Source organism: Propithecus coquereli, unplaced genomic scaffold, assembly GCF_000956105.1.
Source record: "Propithecus coquereli isolate 6110/MARCELLA unplaced genomic scaffold, Pcoq_1.0 Scaffold90, whole genome shotgun sequence".
Classification (NCBI taxonomy): domain Eukaryota; kingdom Metazoa; phylum Chordata; class Mammalia; order Primates; family Indriidae; genus Propithecus; species Propithecus coquereli.
Window position 1 is genome coordinate 3,981,411 of NW_012155285.1, and position 21,315 is coordinate 4,002,725.

General features: G+C 37.2%; 1 protein-coding gene across 1 annotated transcript in view; it reads left to right on the forward strand.

The window, feature by feature from the left end:
* The window catches only part of LOC105826662 (24-hydroxycholesterol 7-alpha-hydroxylase), a 111,112-nt gene that overhangs the window by 63,031 nt on the left and 26,766 nt on the right, over positions 1-21,315 (forward strand). Inside the window, exons 8-12 of the mRNA XM_012664665.1 lie at positions 4,096-4,137; positions 8,758-8,765; positions 9,194-9,327; positions 14,325-14,420; positions 15,276-15,364. Of these exons, the coding sequence (XP_012520119.1) occupies positions 4,096-4,137; positions 8,758-8,765; positions 9,194-9,327; positions 14,325-14,420; positions 15,276-15,364 (369 nt within the window). The remainder of the gene's footprint in view (positions 1-4,095; positions 4,138-8,757; positions 8,766-9,193; positions 9,328-14,324; positions 14,421-15,275; positions 15,365-21,315) is intronic.

Genomic DNA, 21,315 nt, shown 5'->3' on the forward strand with positions numbered 1-21,315 from the left:
GCCTCACTATGTTGCTCGGGCTGGTCTTGAAAACTTCCAGGCTCAAGCGATTCTCCTGCCTCGGCCTCCCAAAGTGCTGGGATTACAGACGTGAAGCACTGCGCCAGGCAGGCCGAGGTTTTCTTTCTTTCTTTTCTCGAGTACATTCTAAAAGAATTTTGTATCCCCTCGTACCTTTTCAAATTGATATATAATATTTGTTATCCTGTGTTTAAATAATTGCCAAGGGTTTGTCATTCCTGATATATTGTCTACATGTTCTTAGTCCATTTAAAATATTTAAATATCGAAACTTGCAGATTTAGTGCATTCAGTTATGAAAAATGTCTGCCATATAACCTAATTCCCAAAGCCAGTCCTTATTATCAAACTAATCAACCAATTCAGCTTATCTTATAACAGAAAAGATCTGTCTTAATTTTTTGAATTCAAATAAACATGTTAATATAGGTTGCTGTGACACTATCTCATTTTTGAATTCTGATTTTAAGATAGTCAGGTGGACAAACATGGGAAACAGATATATGGTTTTGTGAGCAAGGGCTCAAATAGATGAAATAAGACATAATCTGTTTTCAGTATTTCTTTCCTGCGCCTATTTTAGTCAAGGGCTTTTCCCGTAGGCTCCATGTGTTACCTAATTGCCCTTTTGTTTGGTACCCAAGAGATATTTATACCTCTGCTGAGAGAAATTGCACTAGAATAAAAATCAGGATGGCTGAGAGAGGCAAGGCATTCTATCGTAAAGTGAGGAAAAGGTGATTGTATTAGGGGAGGTAGGGAAAGAGAACTAGACCACAGCCTTTTCTTAGAGCAGTTTTAGAGAAGACTAAATATGGAAATCGAGTATCAGGAAATTGATTTCCTTAACATTATTTTTTCCCATGTGCCCTCTGGATATGTGAATATAATTTGAAGACCATTATAGCATATTCTAAACAAAGACATTGCTTTTCCTGAGAGATAGTCTATATTTTCCTTGTAAAATAACCATATTTTATGGGGTTTATTCAGCTACTCTGCTGGGCATTGTATACTTCGCTTGGTAAACAATCTGTACAGTGAAGACCACCTAGACTTTATAGTATTGTAAAATTCAAACACTAGAGTAAAATCTGGACGTCTGAGCATAGGAGGTACAATGAGGAACAAACCAGTAGTGTGTCCCCTTGGTACCCCTAAGATAGGGACAAACTTTTTTTGTATAAATTCAGATAGTAAGTATTTTAGGCTTTATGGAACATAAGGTCTCTGTTGCCACTACTCAATTCAGCTATTATAATGTGAAAACAGTCATAGACAACATGTAAACAAATGAATGTTAATTGTTTTCTAATAAAACTTTATTTACAAAATCAGGAAGGTGAGCTACCTGTTGACCATAATTTGCCAACACATGCTCTTAGGTATGGCCTTATACTGGAGAGGAGGAGAATAGGGCCCAGTATTTATAGGTAAATATAAGCTCAAGCCAGTGAGCTTCAGAAGGCACATTGGCATTCCTGTACAGGTGAAGGTAATACCTATATAGTTGTAAAAGTGATATAATTTTGAACTCTTTCTGAAATCCTGGCCAATTAAAAATTAAATCAGAGTTAATCATCACATTGTCTAGTTTTATGGTTCATAAGAAGAAATGAAACTTCTTTCCCATCTTATCTGTTCAGTCTAATAAAAGCTAGTGGCTTTCAATGTCAATATATCAACTTAGGATTTCTAATTTAAATCATAATTTTTATACTTTAAGTATATTTACCTTCATTTTATACAATAGAAGAGATAATTTTAGAACTGTAATAATAACTGCATTAAACCTAGAATATTTAATAAATAAAATCCAAGAATATCTTCTGCTTATTTTAGTCTAACACTCTGGTTCCTAAAGTGTGGTCCCTGAACCCAGCATTAATGTCACCTGGGAACTTGCCAGAAATACAGATTCTTGGGCCCCATCTCATATCTGTTGAATCAGCAACTTTGGGTGGCCTGCAATTTGTGTTTTAGCAAGCCTTCCAGATGATGCTGATACATACTTAATGTCTGAGAACCATTGGTCTAGTATTAGGTCATCAAATATGAAATGTCCAATTTTGAATCAAAAGTTTGGTTTATTATCTCTCAAACAAGAGGCAGTACAATTAATCAAAGTATGCACCTAAACTATCAACACAGTTTTACCTTCTTAACAGTAGCTTGTTTATGCCAGCAGTGAAGAGAGCGAATAACGATGAAATTGCGAAAGGCATTTTCCGCAGCTTGTTGAGAATTGAATATTTTTCTTTGCAAGAAGTGGTCCAAAGCCTCAAAGAAGTGGTAGTCAATTGGTGCAAGGTCTGGTGAATATGGTGGATGACAGAGAGTTTCCAAGTCCAGCTTCTGTAGTTTGAGCAGCATTGTTTGTGTGACATGTGGTCGAGCATTGTCTTGCAAGAGGATTAGCCTGTCTTTATTGAGCAATCTCAGCTGCTTGATCGAAAGCATCCGCATCATCTCATCCGATTGGTTGCAGTAGACATCCACTGTAATTGACTAACCAGGTTTCACGAAGCTGTAGTGGATAGTGTAGTGTAGTGTAGTGGACTACCAAACACACACCATTAGCTTTTTTAAATGAATATTCGGTTTTGGACTGTGTTTTGGCACTTCATCTTTACCCAACCATCGTGCCAAATGCTGGTGGTTGTCAAAAAGAATCCATTTTTCATCACATGTAATAATATGATGTAGAGATGGTTTGTCTTTATGTCATGTCAGCAAAGAAAGGCAAGCTTCGAGATGGTTTCTCTTCTGACGCTCATTTAATTCATGCATCTATCTAGCTTCTTTACATTGCCAATTTGTTTCAAATGGTCCAATACTATGGGAATAGTAACATCAAACCTTGCTGCTAATTCATGCCAGGTTAAGATGAATTTGCTTCTACCGTAGCTTTCAGTCCATCATTATCCACCTTGGTCTCAGCTCGCCCACGTGGCTCATTTTCAAGATTAAAATCACCAAAATGAAACTTCTCAAACCAATGACATGCTGTGTGTTCATTAGCCACATCCTTCTCAAACACTTTGTTGATATTGAGCTGTCTGTGCAACATTGGTTCCACAACGGAACTCATATTTGAAAATAACACAAGTTTTTTACTTATCCATGATTTCACAAAATTGCTCTTAAAAAAAAAAAATTGAAAGATAATCACAAGCCAAATCCTGCGTTTGAAAGAATGAGCATGCACCTTCACAATAAAAATAAAACAGGAAGTGTCAAAGTGAAATGTCAGAAATATCAACTGTCAAACTGAGTACTTAAGGGAATTGGACATTTCATACTTAATAACCTAATACTAGGTTTACTAGGTTTACTATTAACCTAATACTAGGTTAATAACCTCATACTAGGTTTTTACTAAATATTTTCTTACTTAAAGTTTGTTACATTCTCCCTCAGAAATGTCTTTCACATTTGACTTCTCTGCATACCTCCCATTGCTCTTACGCAAACTAAAAGCTTAATTGATCTTATCTTCTACCATTTTAAACATTTATTCATTCAATAAAAATATATGGAGTGCCCACTATATGCCAGGTGCTATGTTAGATACTGGGCATACATCAAAGAATAGAAGGAACAAGATTCTGAAACACATGTAATCACATCCTATTTGGGGGAGCCCAACAATTAACAGTGAGCCAAATTATTTTATATATTAAGAGGAACTACAAAGAAGTAAAATGGCATGACAGTGATCAGGGGGAGGCTAGCTGGAGTGGTCAGGATGGATTCCATGAGGAGGAGATATTTTAGCTAAAGCCTGAAGTGTGAGAGAGAGCCAGTCTTTCAAACAGTTGGAAAAGGCAGAGGAAATAATAATGATAATAATAATAATGGGTAACATTTACTGAGCATTTGCCGTGTGCCAATTACAGTTGTAAGAGCTTTACATGTGTTAACTCTTTAAATCCTGACAACAGCCCTATAAGGCAGATACTTTCAATATTTCCATTTTGTAGGTGAGCAAACTGAGGCCCAGAGATGTTGGATAATTGAATAGGTCATAAATGAGATTAGAGGGAGAGATAGGACTTTATTTGCCAAAGTGAGAATTTTGAATTTAATTCTAAATGGCATCGAAGCCATTCAAGGGTCCCGTAGAGGGTGCTGACTTGGTCAGATTCGCACAGGGAATGTTAGAAGAGCCAGATGGGAACAGGGAGCACAATGGAGGCTGTTACCATGGACCAGGTGAGAAATGTTGGGGGCTTGTACAATGGACAAGTGTTGGTAGCTATGGAGATGGAGTGATATGAATGAAAGTCAAGTTTAGTTTGTAGATAAAAACAAGTTTTGATGGTTAAGGGAGGGAAAGGGAGGATAAAGGAAAACTGTTTCTCTACTCACAATACTTCTGACACCCCTGTATGTGTTTTGTGCACCAAGCAATACTCTAATTCTCTTCAGACACCAACTAGGTGTCCTAGAATTTAATTCAGTTCTGACACTAACTACCTGAAGTTAGCGTAGACCCCACAGGTTAAGAGCTCAATCCCACAAGACTACCACCACTTCAGACGTCAGTCAAAAGGAGTGGGTCTCCAGGCTGGGTGTGGTGGCTAATGCCTGTAATCCTAGCACTTTGGGAGGCCGAGGCAGGAGGATCGCCCGAAGCCAGAGGTTCAAGACCAGCTTGGACCATGTCTCTACCAAAAATTAGCTGGGCATGGTGGTGTGCTTCTGTAGTCCTAGCTACTGGGGAGGCTGAGGCAGGAGGATTGCTTGAGCCCAAGAGTGTGAGGTTGCAGTGAGCTATGATGATGTCACAGCACTCTAACTTGGGCAACAGAGCAAGATCCTGTCTCCAAAAAAAAAAAAAAAAAAAAAAGTGAGTCTCTAGGTTACCCACACTTCTGTCCAACTTGGCTGCAAATCAGGGGATTTCCATGACCACCACCTCAGGTTCAATAATTTGCTATAACGGCTCACAGAAGTCAGGGAAACACTTTACTTACTATTGCTAGTTTATTATAAAGGATATTTTTTAAACTATACACATGAATAGCCAGATGAAGTTCATAGGGCAAGGTCTGGAAGGGTCCTGAGGGTAGTTTCTTTCCCTGAAGTTGGGGTGTGTTACCCTCCCAGCACATAAATGTATTCACCAACCCAACCCAGAAGCTCTTCAAACCCCTCTATTTAGGGTCTTTATGGAAGCTCCATTACAAAGATATGGTTGATTAAAGCACTGGCCATTGGTGATTAACCCAATCCCCAGCCCATCTCCCCAGAGGTTGGAGGCTGGGGCTGAAAGTTCTAACCCTCTAATCACATGGTTAGTTCCTCTGACAATTAGCCCCCATCCTCCAAGAGTCACTTCATTAGCATAAAGTCATAGATGACTCTTAGGTTTTGGGCTTGAGCAACTGGGCAAACCTTGTTACCATTTTCTATGATGTCAAGATCAAGGGAAAAAAGGCTTTATTTCAGTGGGGAAAATGAAGAGTTCTGTATTGGTCAATGTGTGTTCCGAGGTGTCTTTTAAACATGCAAACAGGGTATCAAGAGGCCAGTTGGTTGAAAATAATCTGGAACTCAAGGAAAGGGATCAAGGCAGAAGATATAATTCTGGGCGTCACCAGTCCATTGATAGTATTTTACAAAAAAAGGTTTTTTTGAATCCCCCAGGGGTGAAATGTAGACAGAGAAGAGAGGAGGTCCCCAAACTGAAACTTGGCACTCCTGCGGCAATTTCAGAGGTTGAATGGAGGGAAAGGAGCCTCCTATCATAATCTCTGGCTTCAGCTCCTGTGAGCAGACTGGGACATCAGTGGAACATCTTCAGAGGGAGGGTGGATCCATGACCACCCCACCAGGAACCAAGTGTGACAGCTTGTTCACACCTTCCTCCACAGTTGATTATATTAGTCACTTTCTGCACTGGACTCTCTATTCCACGCTGAATTCCTGTTATCTGAACGTGCCCTTTATTTTCGTATATCTAATTTTTTCCTCAGATTTTACTTCTTCTGAAAAGCCTCTATGATACCTCTCTTGCCATTTGGTCACGGTCACCACTATGCTTCCACAGTGAGTTGCACACTTTAATGTGATAGCACCTATCACATGTTAATTGCTTTTAGTTGCCTGTAGTCCCCGCTACTCTGGAGGCTGAGGCAGGGGTATTGCTTGTGCCCAGGAGTTTGAGGTTGGAGGTTGCAGTGAGCTATGAGGATGCCACTGCAGTCTAGCCCAGGCAACAGAGCAAGACCCTGTCCCAAAAAAAAAAAAAAAAAGAATTCAGGAAAAAGAGTAGCTTTATTAGCTATGGAGTAAAAGTACATTAGGAAGGTGTGGTTTCTAAAGAGTCATTATTAAATTCATACTAATCATGGTTATAATAATAACATAAATAAACATCACTGTGTATTGAACAGTCACCACATGCTAGATGCTGCTCCAAGTATGTGTGCCATTCATAAACTAATCCACAAATTAGAACGTCAGAATTTCTCATTTTAACGCTATCTGGACAAAGTACTTATCCTTTTTTCAGTTTTAGAATTTATAGTTTTTTTGAGGGTAAAGAGCTCTAAAACTTAAATTTCTTGTATTTCCTGGAATGCTTAGCATTTTTGCTCTCCACTAAATACCAAATAAATATTTGTTTATTTGCTTGAATAGTGATATCTGTTGCATATGCAAAAATCTCAGTCACTTTTCAAATAGAGAATTTCTAATTCTAATCATGGCTATCCTAAATTATTTTTCTGAATTAGTTTAGCAAATGTTGGGGTAGTTTGGGAAAAATGTAAAATAAGTTAAATTTGTGGTGCCACTGTCTTTCTATGGTGTACTAAGATAGTTTTCAGTTGGTAATGCTTTTTTTGGTTCTTAAAAGCTGCTTGTAGATTAGACCGCATGCATGAAAGACTATGGCATGTGCTGGTAATGCTCAAATTAAAACCAGGGTTTGCTTTTTTGTAGGATTGCCTCAGAATCCATAGCTATTATGTGACTAGTTATCTTTTATATTCTTGTTAAATAGCTAATGATTTGCTTGTATGGTTAATGGAAGAAGACAGATTCCATGACCAAAAATGTCTGGGAATATTGGTGTAAATAGCTCTCTTTACTTCAGGATTTCTCAGAGCCTGCAATGCACTAATGTGTCCAGTGAATCACCAATAGCATTCAGGGTTTCCCATAGCTGGCCATAGAACCTTCTTGCTCCTCCTAACATTTGACATCTTTTGAGTATTTCATAGAACACAATTTGGAAAAACTATGGTATTTAGGTTGTGAAGATGCAGAAGGCAAACCTACTATTTTCCAATAATTGTTATGGGAAAGCAAAAGCAAACATTTTGTGGGGCAATGTCTGTTAAGGTTAAAAGAAAAATCCTATAAGGACACTTGTTTCCTTTTAATATTAGATCAGTTAGGTCTGAGCAAATAAGCAGAAGGTCTTAATTTAATACAGAATAGTGCTGTATATCACTGTTTCACTGTTGAAGTGTTCACCCTCCTTCAGCCCAAGGCAGGAAGTCTCTAAATTCTCTAGTCCCCACATTTTACAAGTGACATTGAGGACTATCTATATTACGGCATTAGTGCATCTCTCACTGTTCCATCACATGTATCCCACCTTGCAGGCAAACTAGACCTGTTGCCATTTTCTGAATATACGCATGCTTTCTACAGTCTTCGTTTTGTTCTACCTCTTTCCTTTGTCTAGAATATCCACCCATTCATCTCCCCATGTTGGAGTTAAACCATTTGTTAATTTGATATGTATTTATTTAGATCAACTGACCCTGTGCAAGGAACAAATTATACTTGTAGTTTGATAGAAATATTCTCATAGAATATTTTCCTTTTCCTTTGGTTGAACATAAATACTACCTGCTTTTAACTGCCTTTGAATATTTCACATTTCACAGAATGGTTTCCCTGACTGTATGACGTACTTTAAACTGTGTGCTTGTCCCTTACCTTCTGGTAGACTAAGCATATTGCAAACAAGAGCTGTGCCTTAACCATGGTAACACTGGTAGAGCCTACCCCAGCTCCAGGTCCCTATTTGGTACTCAAGAATCTGTCAAGTTGAATAGACTGCACAGGCACCCCTATGGATAGGATTAATATACCCTGGTTCTCAGCCTCCACTAACCAAACATGCTTGCTTCTGATTCCTCAGGAATTCTACCTCTACTGACAGACAAGATTTTTCAGGCAGCACCCAACCAGCCCTCTCCTGCAGAATGGGCTTGCTTTAGAACGAGCCTCATCTGGAGTCCAAGGGCGACATGGCCGGACACCCTGTGTTCCACTCTCGTCCCCTCATTCCCAATATAGTCACAAAGCAAACGTGAAAGGGAGAAATGAGTTGACTTAATTAAACTGACAATGTTGTTGCCTTTTGTTAAACAAATGCTTTCAAAACCAAATTGAAAGCTGAGTCATTTTAAGTAATTTTAAAAATGCACATATTTTATTTGAAATACCATGAACTAAATTGTCTAATTTGACTGAAAAGTCCTGACCGTATGTTGGATGGTACAAAGATTGACCCTCAATCCTTTTTCAGGTGTCTTCAGCATACACTTTAGATAAAGCATGCGCATCACATTAGGAAGGTTCCATGCACCTGTGCTTAGAGGGCGTGCTCACCGTTCCAGCTGCATCGCACCTTTCCTAATGTTCTTTTTCGGCCTTCTGAAAGGAATGATTGAAAACAAAAACAAATCAGCAGGTAAAAGGTAGAAGAAGAAAGTCAGGTGTCTTCTCATATTCTTTGTGCTTTCGATGCCAATCTCGTATTGCTTTTTCTTTAAGTAGGATCAGAATTTGGACAAGAAAGAATGAGAGAGTGAAACTTGAACACCTTGCTGACAGGGACTACCTTAGCCATCTGGTAGCCAGAGGACTGTGAGAACTGAAGTCGAATACTGATCCATCACTTTGCAGTAATCAACATGGCTTACTTTTTCATGCCATGCATTTTATCTCGTCTAGAGGAAAGTGATAAAGAAAAAGAGACAATAAATGACTAAACTTGGTATGCAAAAAGTAATCTTAATAGTAACACTGCTAGCTGTCAGAGGCCATATGTAACCTATGTTGATGAGATTACACAAAAATCACTTTCTGGCCTGTTTAATCCATCTTTTTTTTCCCCGCATTAAAAAAAAAATTCTTTTTACAGGCAAAGATAAGATTAAAGTGTCTGAAGATGAACTGGAGAAACTCCTTCTAATCAAATGGTGTGTTTTGGAAACCATTCGTTTAAGAGCCCCTGGTATCATTACTAGAAAAGTGATGAAGCCAGTTAAAATTTTGGTAAGCTTTGATTTTGTTGTAAAATAATCAACCTTCTAGGGAAAAGAAAGTACATATTTTGCTTATATATATATATTTTTTGATTGGCATATTATTGATTTTATTTATAACTAGTTTATTTTTTGGTTGACAAATAAAAATTGTGTATATTTGTTTTGTACAACAGGTTGTTTTGAAATATGTATACATTGTGGAATGGCTAAACTCGCTAATTAATGTATGCATTATCTCACATACTTATTGTTTTTGTGGTGAGAACACTTAAAGTCTACTCTCAGTGATTTTCAAGAATACAATACATTGTTATTAACAATAGACACCATGTTGTATGATAGATCTCTTGACTTATGTCCCCTAACTGAAATTTTGTATCCTTTGACCAACATCTTCCCAAGTACCACCCCCATACCTCCAGCGCCTGGTAACTACGATTCTACTCTCTACTTCTATGAGTTCAACTTTTTTAGATTCCATGTATAAGTGAGATTATATAATATTTATCTTTCTGTGCCTGGCTTATTTCATTTAATATAATGTTCACCATATTCATCCATGTCACAAATGACAAGATTTCCTTTTTTTTTTTTTAAGAATGAATTGTACTTTATAATGTATGTATACCACATCTTCTTTATCCATTCATTTATTTATGGACACTTGGGTTGATTCCATATCTTGGCTATAGTGAATAATGCTGCAGTGAACATGGGAGGGCAGATACCTCTTTGACATTTCATTTTCTTTGGATATATATTCAGTGGTAGGATTTCTGGATCATGTGTTAGTTCTATTGCTAATTTTTTGAGGAACCTTCCACACTGTTTTCCATATGGCTGTACTGATTTACATTCCCACCAACAGTATGCAAGAGTTTTTTTTTTTTTTCTACACAACTTCTTCAACATTTGTTATCTTTTGTCTTTTTGATAATAGCCATTCTACCAGGTGTGAGGTGACATCTTATTATGGTTTTAATTTGCATTTCCCTGATGATAAGTGATGTTGAGCATTTTTTTATATACTTGTTGGCTATTTATATGTCTTCTTTTGAGAAATGTTTATTCAGATCCTTTGCCTATTTTTTGATAAGTTGATAAATTTTTTTCTCACTATTGAGTTGTTTGAGTTCCTTATATATTTTAGTTATTAATTCTTTATCAGAGGTATGGTTTGCAAATTTGTTCTCCCATTAGGTTGTCTCTTTACTCTGTTGATTGTTTCCTTTGTTATGCAAAAGCTTTTTAGTTTTTTGTTATCCCATTTGTCTATTTTTGTTTTTGTTGCCTGTGCTTTTGAGGTCTTAGTCATAAATTCTTTGCCTAGACTAATATCCAGGAGAGTTTTCCCTAGATCGCTTATAGTATTTTTTACAGTTTGGGGTCTTATGTTTCAGTCTTTAATCCTTGAGTTGATTTGTGTATATGGTGAGAGATAGGGATCCAGTTCCATTTTTCTGCATATGGCTATTCAGTTTTCCCAGCACTGTATTTTGAAGAGGGTACCCTTTGCCTAAGGTGAGTTCTTATTGGCTTTGTCAAAGATCAGTTGGCTGTACGTATGTGGCTTTACTTCTGGGCTTTCTATTCTGTTTCATTGGTCTAAGTGTCCATTTTTATACAAATCCCATGCCATGTTTGTTACTATAGCCTTGTGATATATTTTGAAGTCAGGCAATGGGATGTCTCCAGTTTTGTTCTTTTTGCGCAGGATTGCTTTGGCTATTTGGGCTCTTTTTGGTTTCATATGAATTTTAGAATTTTTTTTTTCTTATTCTGTGAAGAATGATATTGGTATTTTGATAGGGACTGCATTGAATCTATAGATTGCTTTGGAAAGCATGGTCATTTTAATGCTATTAATTCTTCCAATCCATGAACATACGATGTTTTTCCATTTGTGTAATCTTCAATTTCTTTCATCAATGTTGTCTAGTTTTCCTTGTAGAGAACTTTTACCTCCTTGGTTAAATTTATTCCTAGGTATTTAATTTTTTTTTACAGCTATTGTAAATGGGATTCCCTTCTTACTTCCTTTCTTAGCTAGATCATTATCGATATATAGAAATGCTACTGATTTTTGTACATTGATCCTGCAACTTTACTGAATTCATTTATCAAATCTAAGAGTGTTTTGGTGGAGTCTTTAGGTTTTTCTAGATACAAGATCATATCAGCAGAGAGGGACAATTTGACTTTCTGTTTTCCAATTTGAATGCCTTTTATCTCTTTCTCTTACCTGATTGCTCTAGCTAGTACTATATTGAATAGGAATGGTGAAAGTGGGCATCCTTGTCTTGTTCCAGTTCTTAGAGAAAACACTTTTAACTTTTCCCCATTCAGTATGATGTTGGCTGTGAGTTTGTTGTATTTGGCCTTTATTATTTTAGGGTATGTTCCTTCTATGCTTAGTTTGTTGAGAGTTTTTATCATAAAGGGATGGTGAATTTTATCAAATGCTTTTTCTACATCTATCAAGATGATCAATAGTTTTCGTCCTTCATTCTATTGATGTGATGTATATGTTCAATGCTTTGCATGTTGAACCATCATGTCATATGTCTATGTTAAAATAATTTATATGAAAAATGCTTTGTGGAAGAAAATACTTATGGTGACATTATTTGTTATAGGAAAAAAGGTAAGGAATGATTAAATTAATTATGGTTTAATTCTACCCAATGAAAGAAAAATTAAGTAGCCATTGGAGGGAAAATTATTTACAATGAATATACAATAAAAATACTTACATTATAATGTTAAGTGAACAAAGAAAGATTCAAAAATTGGTTATTCAAGAGAATCAAAATTATGTTTAAAAACAACAAAGAAAAACCTACTATTAGTAAGTAAAAATACTGGAGAGAAGTCCAGCCTATTGATGACCGTCTTTGGGTGTCAGAACTCTGGTTATTTTCTTTTCTAATCTTTCTATTTTTCTGAATTTACTAAACTTTTGGTAGAGATCAGTTTTTACCATAGAAAAAAATATACTGTGTAATTTGAAAAAACACCTTTTTTCATCTTCAATTAACACCAACCAAGCTTCTGGCCAAGAGAAAAAATTGTGTGCTTTGGACCTCCTGTTATAGATGCTTTACCTTTGTAGGACTTCTTTCTCTTCAAGATTCTACATTCCTTGCCCACACTTAGCTCTCAGCATCCTTCTTGAGTTACAACAGAGAGTCCTACTTTCTCTCCCCTCTTCAAGAAAGCCCCGCCTCTAGATTAGCAGATGAAGCTCATTTGGCCTCACAACATCCAGGGGAAATGGGCTGGCCAGATTCGATTCTGTCTACCTGAGAGATGCAGTTATTACAACACAGAGAAGTTGTAACTTCCCTTTGCTAGTGATCTGTGTTCTTGTCCTGCAACTGTTTTGTCTCCTTGATCTTTCTCTTAATCTGTCATGTAAAAAAAGATAGGGACTGTTTAGGCTGGGCATGATGATGTCCACTTGCTCAGAGGCTTTCTTTGACAGAACCAGCTCCAACATTCCTTCATGCCATTTGTCTCTCTGGCTGTTGCTGCTGCTGCTGCAACAGTAACTCCTTTCTTGTCTCCTCCCTGTTGCTAGTGGTAATTCAGTTACTGAGGACCCATTTGAAGTCCCCCTTCCTCTGCTATCCTGATTTGTAGGCTGCAGTAGTCAGTAGTCTCCGAGTCATGATCATAGGTCAACGGCGACTAGAGGGGATTATGGGGTATGAAGGGGAAGGACCTGGAGGCCTGTCCCAGGGCTGACCCATCCCTGCTCCCAAATACATATCAGGGCCCTCCATGACTGATTCCAGCAGAGGTGAAACAGGTAAGATTGGGATCTCACAGGTCTCTTTCTATTTTAAAAATGGTAAGAGGACACCAGCAAAAGCCTTTCTCTCTTCCCAGTTTTGGATTTGACTCTCTCCAGCTCTTTTGGTACTGAAACTGCCAAACTTCAAGCAATACTTGGCTCCCACTGGAGCCAACAGGATTCAAAAATGATGATCCCCACCCCACACACCACTCCCTGCTGCCATAAAAAGACATATTTTTCATTGTAAAGTGTTTATATTAGGGATATATAAACCCAAAGGAAGTGTTCTGCAAATATCTTGAGTACATTTCAAAATTATACAGGGTTAAATAGATGTGGCTTATGATGATTGGCCACGGGAATTACCTAATAAAATATCTTCCCCTGATAACATTGGTAGCTATCTAGTGATCATACAACTTAGGAGATCTCTTTGTCCTATGGTTCCTGAACATGGTGACGAAAGGGAGACTTTATGAAATGGTTTTTAGTTCTTAGGATAGTTTATAAATCATGAGAACCTATTATAACATGAATTGGAAAGGATAATACGGACTCTGCTGCTTGAGGAAACACACTGCTTATCCTCAGTCCCATAACCACTATGGCTGCAAACAAAAACCAACCAAGTAAATGTACATTTGCTTTTTCCCATGTCTTCCTGACCAGTTGTCTTCAAATTTTTCTCCTCCAATAGCTGCTTCTGGACTTAAAAAAGAATCTGCTGCCCCTGCCCTGACACCATCATCAGTGCCCCCATGGGTAGGCCACCCACTGCCCCTGTCTTCAGCATTACCATGGCCATTGCCCCTGTGTCAGAGTTGGATTTTTCTGTTTAACAATCTGGGGATCCACTGTGCTTCTATCATCAAGAACACTTGCTACAAACCCCAATATCAAACATCAAAGCTGCATTAGACTGGACTAATACTAGTTTCTAAGATTTTGACATTTCACTAGTATTTCCCTCTATGTAACCAAATATATATGTACATGTAACTAATAAGCAGAATTAGAAATCAGACATCGCCTAAGTTGAAAATTGGAAAGGCCTGTTCAGTATTGTTATTATTTTCTTGCCATGAATTATAAAATGATGTAAGCCTTCACCACAATATAATTGTAGCATTATTTTTAATGAGCCAAACTCTCCTTAAAGCATATTTCAAAAAAAATGACTTGGAATTGATTTTTTTCTATCATAGAATTACATCATTCCTTCTGGTGACTTGTTGATGTTGTCTCCATTTTGGCTACATAGAAACCCAAAGTATTTTCCTGAACCTGAACTGTTCAAACCCGTAAGTTATGTCTTGCAATATACAGTATGCTTTTTATGTCAAAAGTATGAATTCAGAAATTAACTAGGACTAAAGCATTAAGCAGTCATATTTCTCTAGTAACTAAGTACAAAATTTGCTACAGAGCATAGATTAGATTTGCGACGTAGACAGTACAACATTTACAAACCAGATAGCAAAGTGTTTGGAATAAACTTCCCCAACTTTAAAATAAATTTTATATGAAACCAGAGGGCATGTTAAGGTAAATGTACATGGTTCTGACAGAAGACTTATTTTATATTTTTTAGGCAGTACTTCCATTGTTGGTTTCCAAGGAGTACAAAAAATAAAAATAAAGCAAATTAAAACCATGATCTACTATTTCTTAGGTTTGGAAAGTTACAGGGCTGAACAGAACCTTAAGAGGTCATTTAGTCCATTCTCTGCCTTTAGGTAAAACTGTCAAAAGTGGCATCCAGATGTATTAATTCTGCATCCCAACCTTTCTCCAGTAGGCAGGGCTGTGAGTACCTTATTACTAAATTTATTACCAAGAACAATTTTATGATGGAGCCTGAGACATTATTATAAATAATCTTTCTCTTCTTAGGTCAATTCTGTGGTTGATTTACATTATCATTTACATTTACCACTTAACAGAATTCTTTTTAAACCTTTTTATTTATAAGTTCATGTTCCAAAAACACAATTGCGTCTGATATTAATAACAAGTTGGAAAAAATTACCAACAACCCTGCAACTTTATACGCAAGGATTAGCTGTACAAGGTCATTTTTAGCCTAGAGAAATAAAGTTAAGCTTATTTATATAAGACTGATTTGGAAAAAAAAAAAAAATGTTTTCTTCCCACAGGAACGCTGGAGAAAGGCAAATTTAAAGAAGCACGCTTTCTTGGACTGCTTCATGGCATTTGGAAATGGGAAGTCCCAGTGTCCTGGAAGGTCAGTGAGACAGCCGGGCCACATTTATTCAAAACGTCTACAGAAAGACGATGGCTCGGAGGGGGAAAGCTTTGGCTTCATCTCTTTTTTTCTTCATTATCAAACTGCAGGGAAATCCAGGAAAGTACATTTTGTCTGATTGGCCCGAGGTGTTCTGCAGTGTCTTTGTGGGGATGTCTAAAGTGGTTTCTGATAGGAGACCTCATGAAAAGAAAATATTGTGCTTGCAGATGTCAGATAAAAACTGGGTTTATGGCTCAAATACTCAGCTCTTATACAGGATAATTGCAAGTGGTTTGAACGCTGTTTTTAAAAGCAAAAACAGAATAATATTCCTTTAACTACACCATTATCATGGGCATTTGCTGGCGTAACAGAAGATCTTTAGCTTGAAGCATAGCAGCACCTTTCTGGATGGTTTTTGCTTATTGAGTCAGTTTGGTTTTGTAAAAGCTTTCCTTTGATACCTTTTATAGTTAAATTAATCTGTCACCCAGGATTCCTCTTCAATGTGATGCCCTGTCCTTCAGCAAGTGTCTGTTAATGAAGTTACTTTTATGTTTATCTGTTCAAGCAGAAAAATGTTTTGAACTTCTCACCTGTGCCAGGCATCACGGTGAGAACACTGCAGAAGATGGACACGGTGCCTGACTTCATAGAATCTACAATCTACATTAAATATATCCCGTGTCTTCACGGGATGATTTACTTGGGGAATTATCTATACCTGTTTGTGACAAAATCTCATTCAATGAATATACAAATTCTTTTAATTCTTATATCTGAAAAATTATAGTTTCTTGATTTAAGAAGTCAATCATCTTCATTGTTTAAACAGTAATACCAGTCCATATTTGCAATTGTTACTTACTCCACGGCATTCATTTTATCCCTCCTTTTTTGTGCATTTTAGAACATCAATATACTCTTAGTAATTTACACTTCCCCTAAAATGGTATTAGGTGGTCTTAGCCAATCATGGAAATTTTACCCTCCTCTTTAGAAGTTATTCTAGAAACCTAAGCCTGAGCAAATTGTTGCCTGGTGTTTCTCTGGAGATAACTATTTGTCCTGGGGTAGACAGTTGACCTAAATTTACCAGACTGAAAGGAGAGATTTTTCTTCCATGGTTAGGGGAGAGGCCCCCTTCATCCAGTTCCATTGGATGTGAACAGGGAAGTATACACCCCCAGTAGTTACTAGCAGCAAGTTCAAGAGGATCAAGCCTTATGATGGTGCAGAGTCTGTGGGTGGCAGAGCAGAGATATGGAAAGAACATGGATCTTTGTAACATCATCATGTCACTGAGTTCCTCAGTTTTGAAGAGTTCGTCTATGTTCTGTTATGTTAGATAATAAATGCCCTTATTTTTAATACAGCTTTAGTTGAGAGTTCCATTGTTTGAGGTGAAAACATGCTGACATATCCACTGTAAAACCCTGAGGTTGAACATTGTAATTGTCAGATACTTTAAGAGCATAGTGTAACACACAACAGCAGTAGCAACAACAACCCTTCATGCTCATCTGCCTCTCATTATTTTCACTTTGGAGAAGCAGTTCTTAAGCCAGTAATAAATTCATTGTTTTTGTCACCTGCTAAGTATCAAAGTCCGAAGAAGTAGCTCCTCTAAAAATAACAAATGTTACTTTTTTTTTCAGTCCCTTTGCATATATTCCCAATAGCAACTAAAAAATTTATTATAACCATCTTTGACATTGAGCTAGAAGTATTTTAAACCAAGAACTGAAATATTTTACAACGAAGCATATAATATGGGCCATTAGTCAAGGATTGCCTGATAACTTTTGTTTCTAAGAGGGGCTATTACTACGTTCCATGATAGCTTTTGAGGCTAATAGACGTTTTTTGAGTTTGAAAGTGATGGGTACAAGAAAAGTGACCATGTTGCTGCAATTCAACCAACAGTATCTTATGTAGATAGAAACTGTATATTTTTAGGATCTGCTGAGCTCTTAACCATATGCAAGTTAGTGTAGTGTCCTGGGTACTGCGGGGGCTTTGGACATGAGTAAGACATGTTCTCAGCCCTTCTGAAATGACAACTTAGTGGGGGCAAGGAAGACATTGAGCTGATAAATAACTGCAGGGATTGCAGGATGAGAGACACCCAAGCACCGTAGTATAGTGATTCCAGAGAGGGTACCTCTGGTCAGGGTGATCTTTGAAGACTTCCTGGGGAAAGTAGCCTTTGAAGGGCTAGAAGAAGTTTTAGCTTGAGGCAGCAGAGTGAGCAAAGGGTCATTAAGTACAGAGTTATGTATCTTAGGGCTTTATGGTTTTACTGTTATTGGAACAAGATTACAGATAGTGGTGAGAAGTAAGAATGAAACGTAGATTGGTCCAATTGGGAAGCCCCTTCAATACCTGGTTTAGGAGTTTATATTCAGTTCAAATGGCCCTCATGAAATATTAAAAGTTTTGGGTAGAATGGACTAGTGTGGGGCATGACTTAGGTTATGTGATCATGCTAATATTCCATGTAAGGGACATGGAATGGTAGAATCTACCAGATTTGGAAGATCGTTAGAAATGGGGATAACTTGAGAAGAACGATTTAAGGTAAACTGTGACTTTGAATCTAGGTGGCTGGAAGAGATGGTGGAAATAGAGAAATCAGAAATAGGAGCAAGTTTGGGGGCAAGATCTTAAATTTTCCTTTGAAAACTCTAAGTCTGAAGTATGGCAAAATAGGTATTCTATAACCAGAATCTACAGGTTAAATATGAATGTTAAATACATAAAACCTGTTTAAGAAAAAAAAAAAAAAACCTTTAAGTCTGGTTTTCTATTAAGTTTCTATTTTAAAAAGTCCTTAATTTTTCTGTTACTTAAACAGCCAACTCATGACACATTTTGTTTTTAAAGAGAGACAAAATAGAAAATTGTTCAGGAAATGACTTCATTTGGATGGTATATACCAAGATAGATAGTACACCTAGAAATTGAATCCCGTAAAGCCTTAGTGTAATCCCACCAAAATTGCTCCCATTATTAATTTGTATACCAAGGCTGCAATACTAGAGAAGTGGGAATGAAGCACGAATTTCTCAGAAATAGAAACTGTAATTTCTACTTTTTTTGTGTGTTTGGGTCTTTCACGTATCCTAGGGCAGTGCTAGGCCACAAACTCATGAACTTGTCTTGAAATATGAATGAAAATCACACAGCTATTAGAAAATTAATTAAAAGCATAGGTCCAGCAAATAGTAGGTTAGGTAGTAGTAGCATTCAACCTAACAAACATCTCTTGAGCAACTGGTATTAAAATGATTATTCTTTCACTTAATAACCATTATCAAGTGTTTGTGATGTGTCAGAGTAGGGTTCTCAGAGTTACCTTGAAAAGAAAATCAGATGAAGCCCCTTCCCCAAGGAGCTTTATGTTCTAACTCCAGTCACTTTGTTAAAAATTGGGGAGATTCAAAGACAAATGACATTTCTGAATTGATTACAATGTGGTTTGGGAAATGAGACATAGCAACGTGAAAAACAAGCCCTACTTAACAGCTTAAGATGGCACATGAGCAATGCCAAAGACTTGTACATATAACAACCACCATAGGAATTCAGAGGAAGAGGGATTAGAAAGGCCTTCAGTCTAAATGGTAATAATCAATAAACAACATAGAGGAAATCACAACTTTCCTGAGGTACAGTGGTATCAAACTTTGACAGACTACAACAAAAATTAAGTGCTCATAGGAATGTAATATACCTATATGCTAATGATAGTAAAGCAACTATATATTTGGGATTTGTGATGCTTTGAGCACATTTGTTTCTATATGTTCATGTTAAATATAATGCATTTTAATGGTTGTTCCTTATTCAGTAAAGTATCTTTGCACGATCTTGTATTTGAGAAGCATCATAAGTAGCTTTCTCTCTTTTATACTTGGAAATAGCTGATTGCTTTTAAGGAGTGAACAAGTTCAAATCCCCATGGATTTAATGACAAGTTGAAAATCCAATTTATTCTGAGGAATTTGTTACATAAACAAATGCATCTCCTCAATTCCAGTTGCTATATATAATTAAATGAATGCTATTTACTTGTTAAGTAAAATTATTTCCTAACATTTTCACTACAGTGTGCATATGTCCTGAAGAATATATTCAAGTGGGTTAGGAATGAGGATGAAAAGGGTTAAGTGGAACCAGCCTGCTAGAATCCCTTATTAATTTTTAGCCATGCTTCTCTTTTCTTACTGATTTACTAGGAAGCAATGACTTGCTCAAAGGAGCAAAGAAACCATTAGCAAAATTGCAGTCATTAATTTCCTCGTCATTTCATTTTCATACTTCATTATAAGGCGAAGATTTAAGTCTTTCGAGAACTGAAAAAACAATTCAAGAGTGATTCTTGATACTTAGGCCAAAGTGCTTCTAAAACAAAACATGTTCATTTCTGAGCAAAAATTTCAGAAAGGATACCCTTTTCCTTTTATTTACAAAATAGATCTCCAGTCCCTTTGTTATACACAAAATACCTGGACAGGAGTATATGTATGTATGGAAAAAAAGAAAAGATACATAGGGCTGGGTATCATCATCATCATCTTCTTCTTCTTCTTCTTCCTTCTTCCTTCTTCCTTCTTTTTTGTTGTTGTTATTCCCCCATGGGCTTTCTCACTTCATCAAACTGAGTGACTGCTCTTTAAGAAGTTAAGTGTTTTCAATGTTCAGAAAAAGTATTTTGTTCCTAGGAAAATAATACTGGAATTAAAACTGTGCTATATCACAATATTGCCCATAGATTATTATCTCCACATCGTATAATATCTTCTCCTTCCGTTCTAATAATCCTAATTTTCACTTAGAGATCCATAGGATTCTGTGGTGCTGATTTCTACCCTCAGCTCTATAGGGATGGAGCACTTCCCTAACCAACCAGCACATTCTATTCCTGTCCTCTCCCTTCCTTCCCATAGTGATTGGTTTAGATGTTGGCAGATGTTTTGAGCAGAACAATTAACTACGACGGTTTCTGTTGAGACTTCTGGATCAAAAATAATCATTTCCTCCAGGATTTGAATAAAGGCATTTACCCCAGAAACAAGTGGAAGCTATTTTGAGACTATAAGAACAGACAATATTAGGATGAAGTTGATAACACATAACAGAGCAGAAGAGGAAAACTGGCTTCATGATAACATCACTGCACTACTGGAATGATTCCTTCTTTAGGCCAACACTGGATTTTTTTCAGTTACATAAAACAATGCATTCTCATAAGTATAGACACCAGTCCAATGTGTGTTTTCTGTAACTTGCAACCAAAGGCATCATAAGTAATATAATTTCCTTAAAAGTGAAATTTTTATTTCAAGAATTATTGAACTCCATGAAATATTGTAGTAGCATACACTAACCACATCATTTTATAGCTTTTTAAAAAGAGTTGAGTTTGTTTACTTTGAGTATATCACAAAACAAGACTGATCATGCTGGTGTCTCAGACACTGATGCCACCCACTGCCATAGTGAATTTGCCTCTGCCCCAGGACTCAGGTGCCACAGAAGTTCTGCTCACCCCTGAACCCAGAACCCTGGCTCTGTTGCTGTTCTGAACACCTGTGCCCTGCATATCAGCACCACTGGTGCTACAAAAGTTCCTGAACCCTGGAACCAAGTGCTGCTATGGTTACCAGCATGCCCATGTAACAGAACTAGCACCAGGGAAAATCCCTTTGGCTAGGATTTCTTCCCAAATCCTAGGAAGACCTAGGGAAAAGAACAGGAAGACCACAGAAGGCTTTGATACCGAAGACCCCAAAACCCCTCACCACCACTGCTGCCACCAGAGACATCCACATGTCAGGCCACTAAGGACCTCTGCAGTCCTGCTGACATTGACCTCAGCTGACAAGAGCTGTACACCCCATACACTCAGCACTCTCACACTTACCCACACAAGTGAAAGTCTT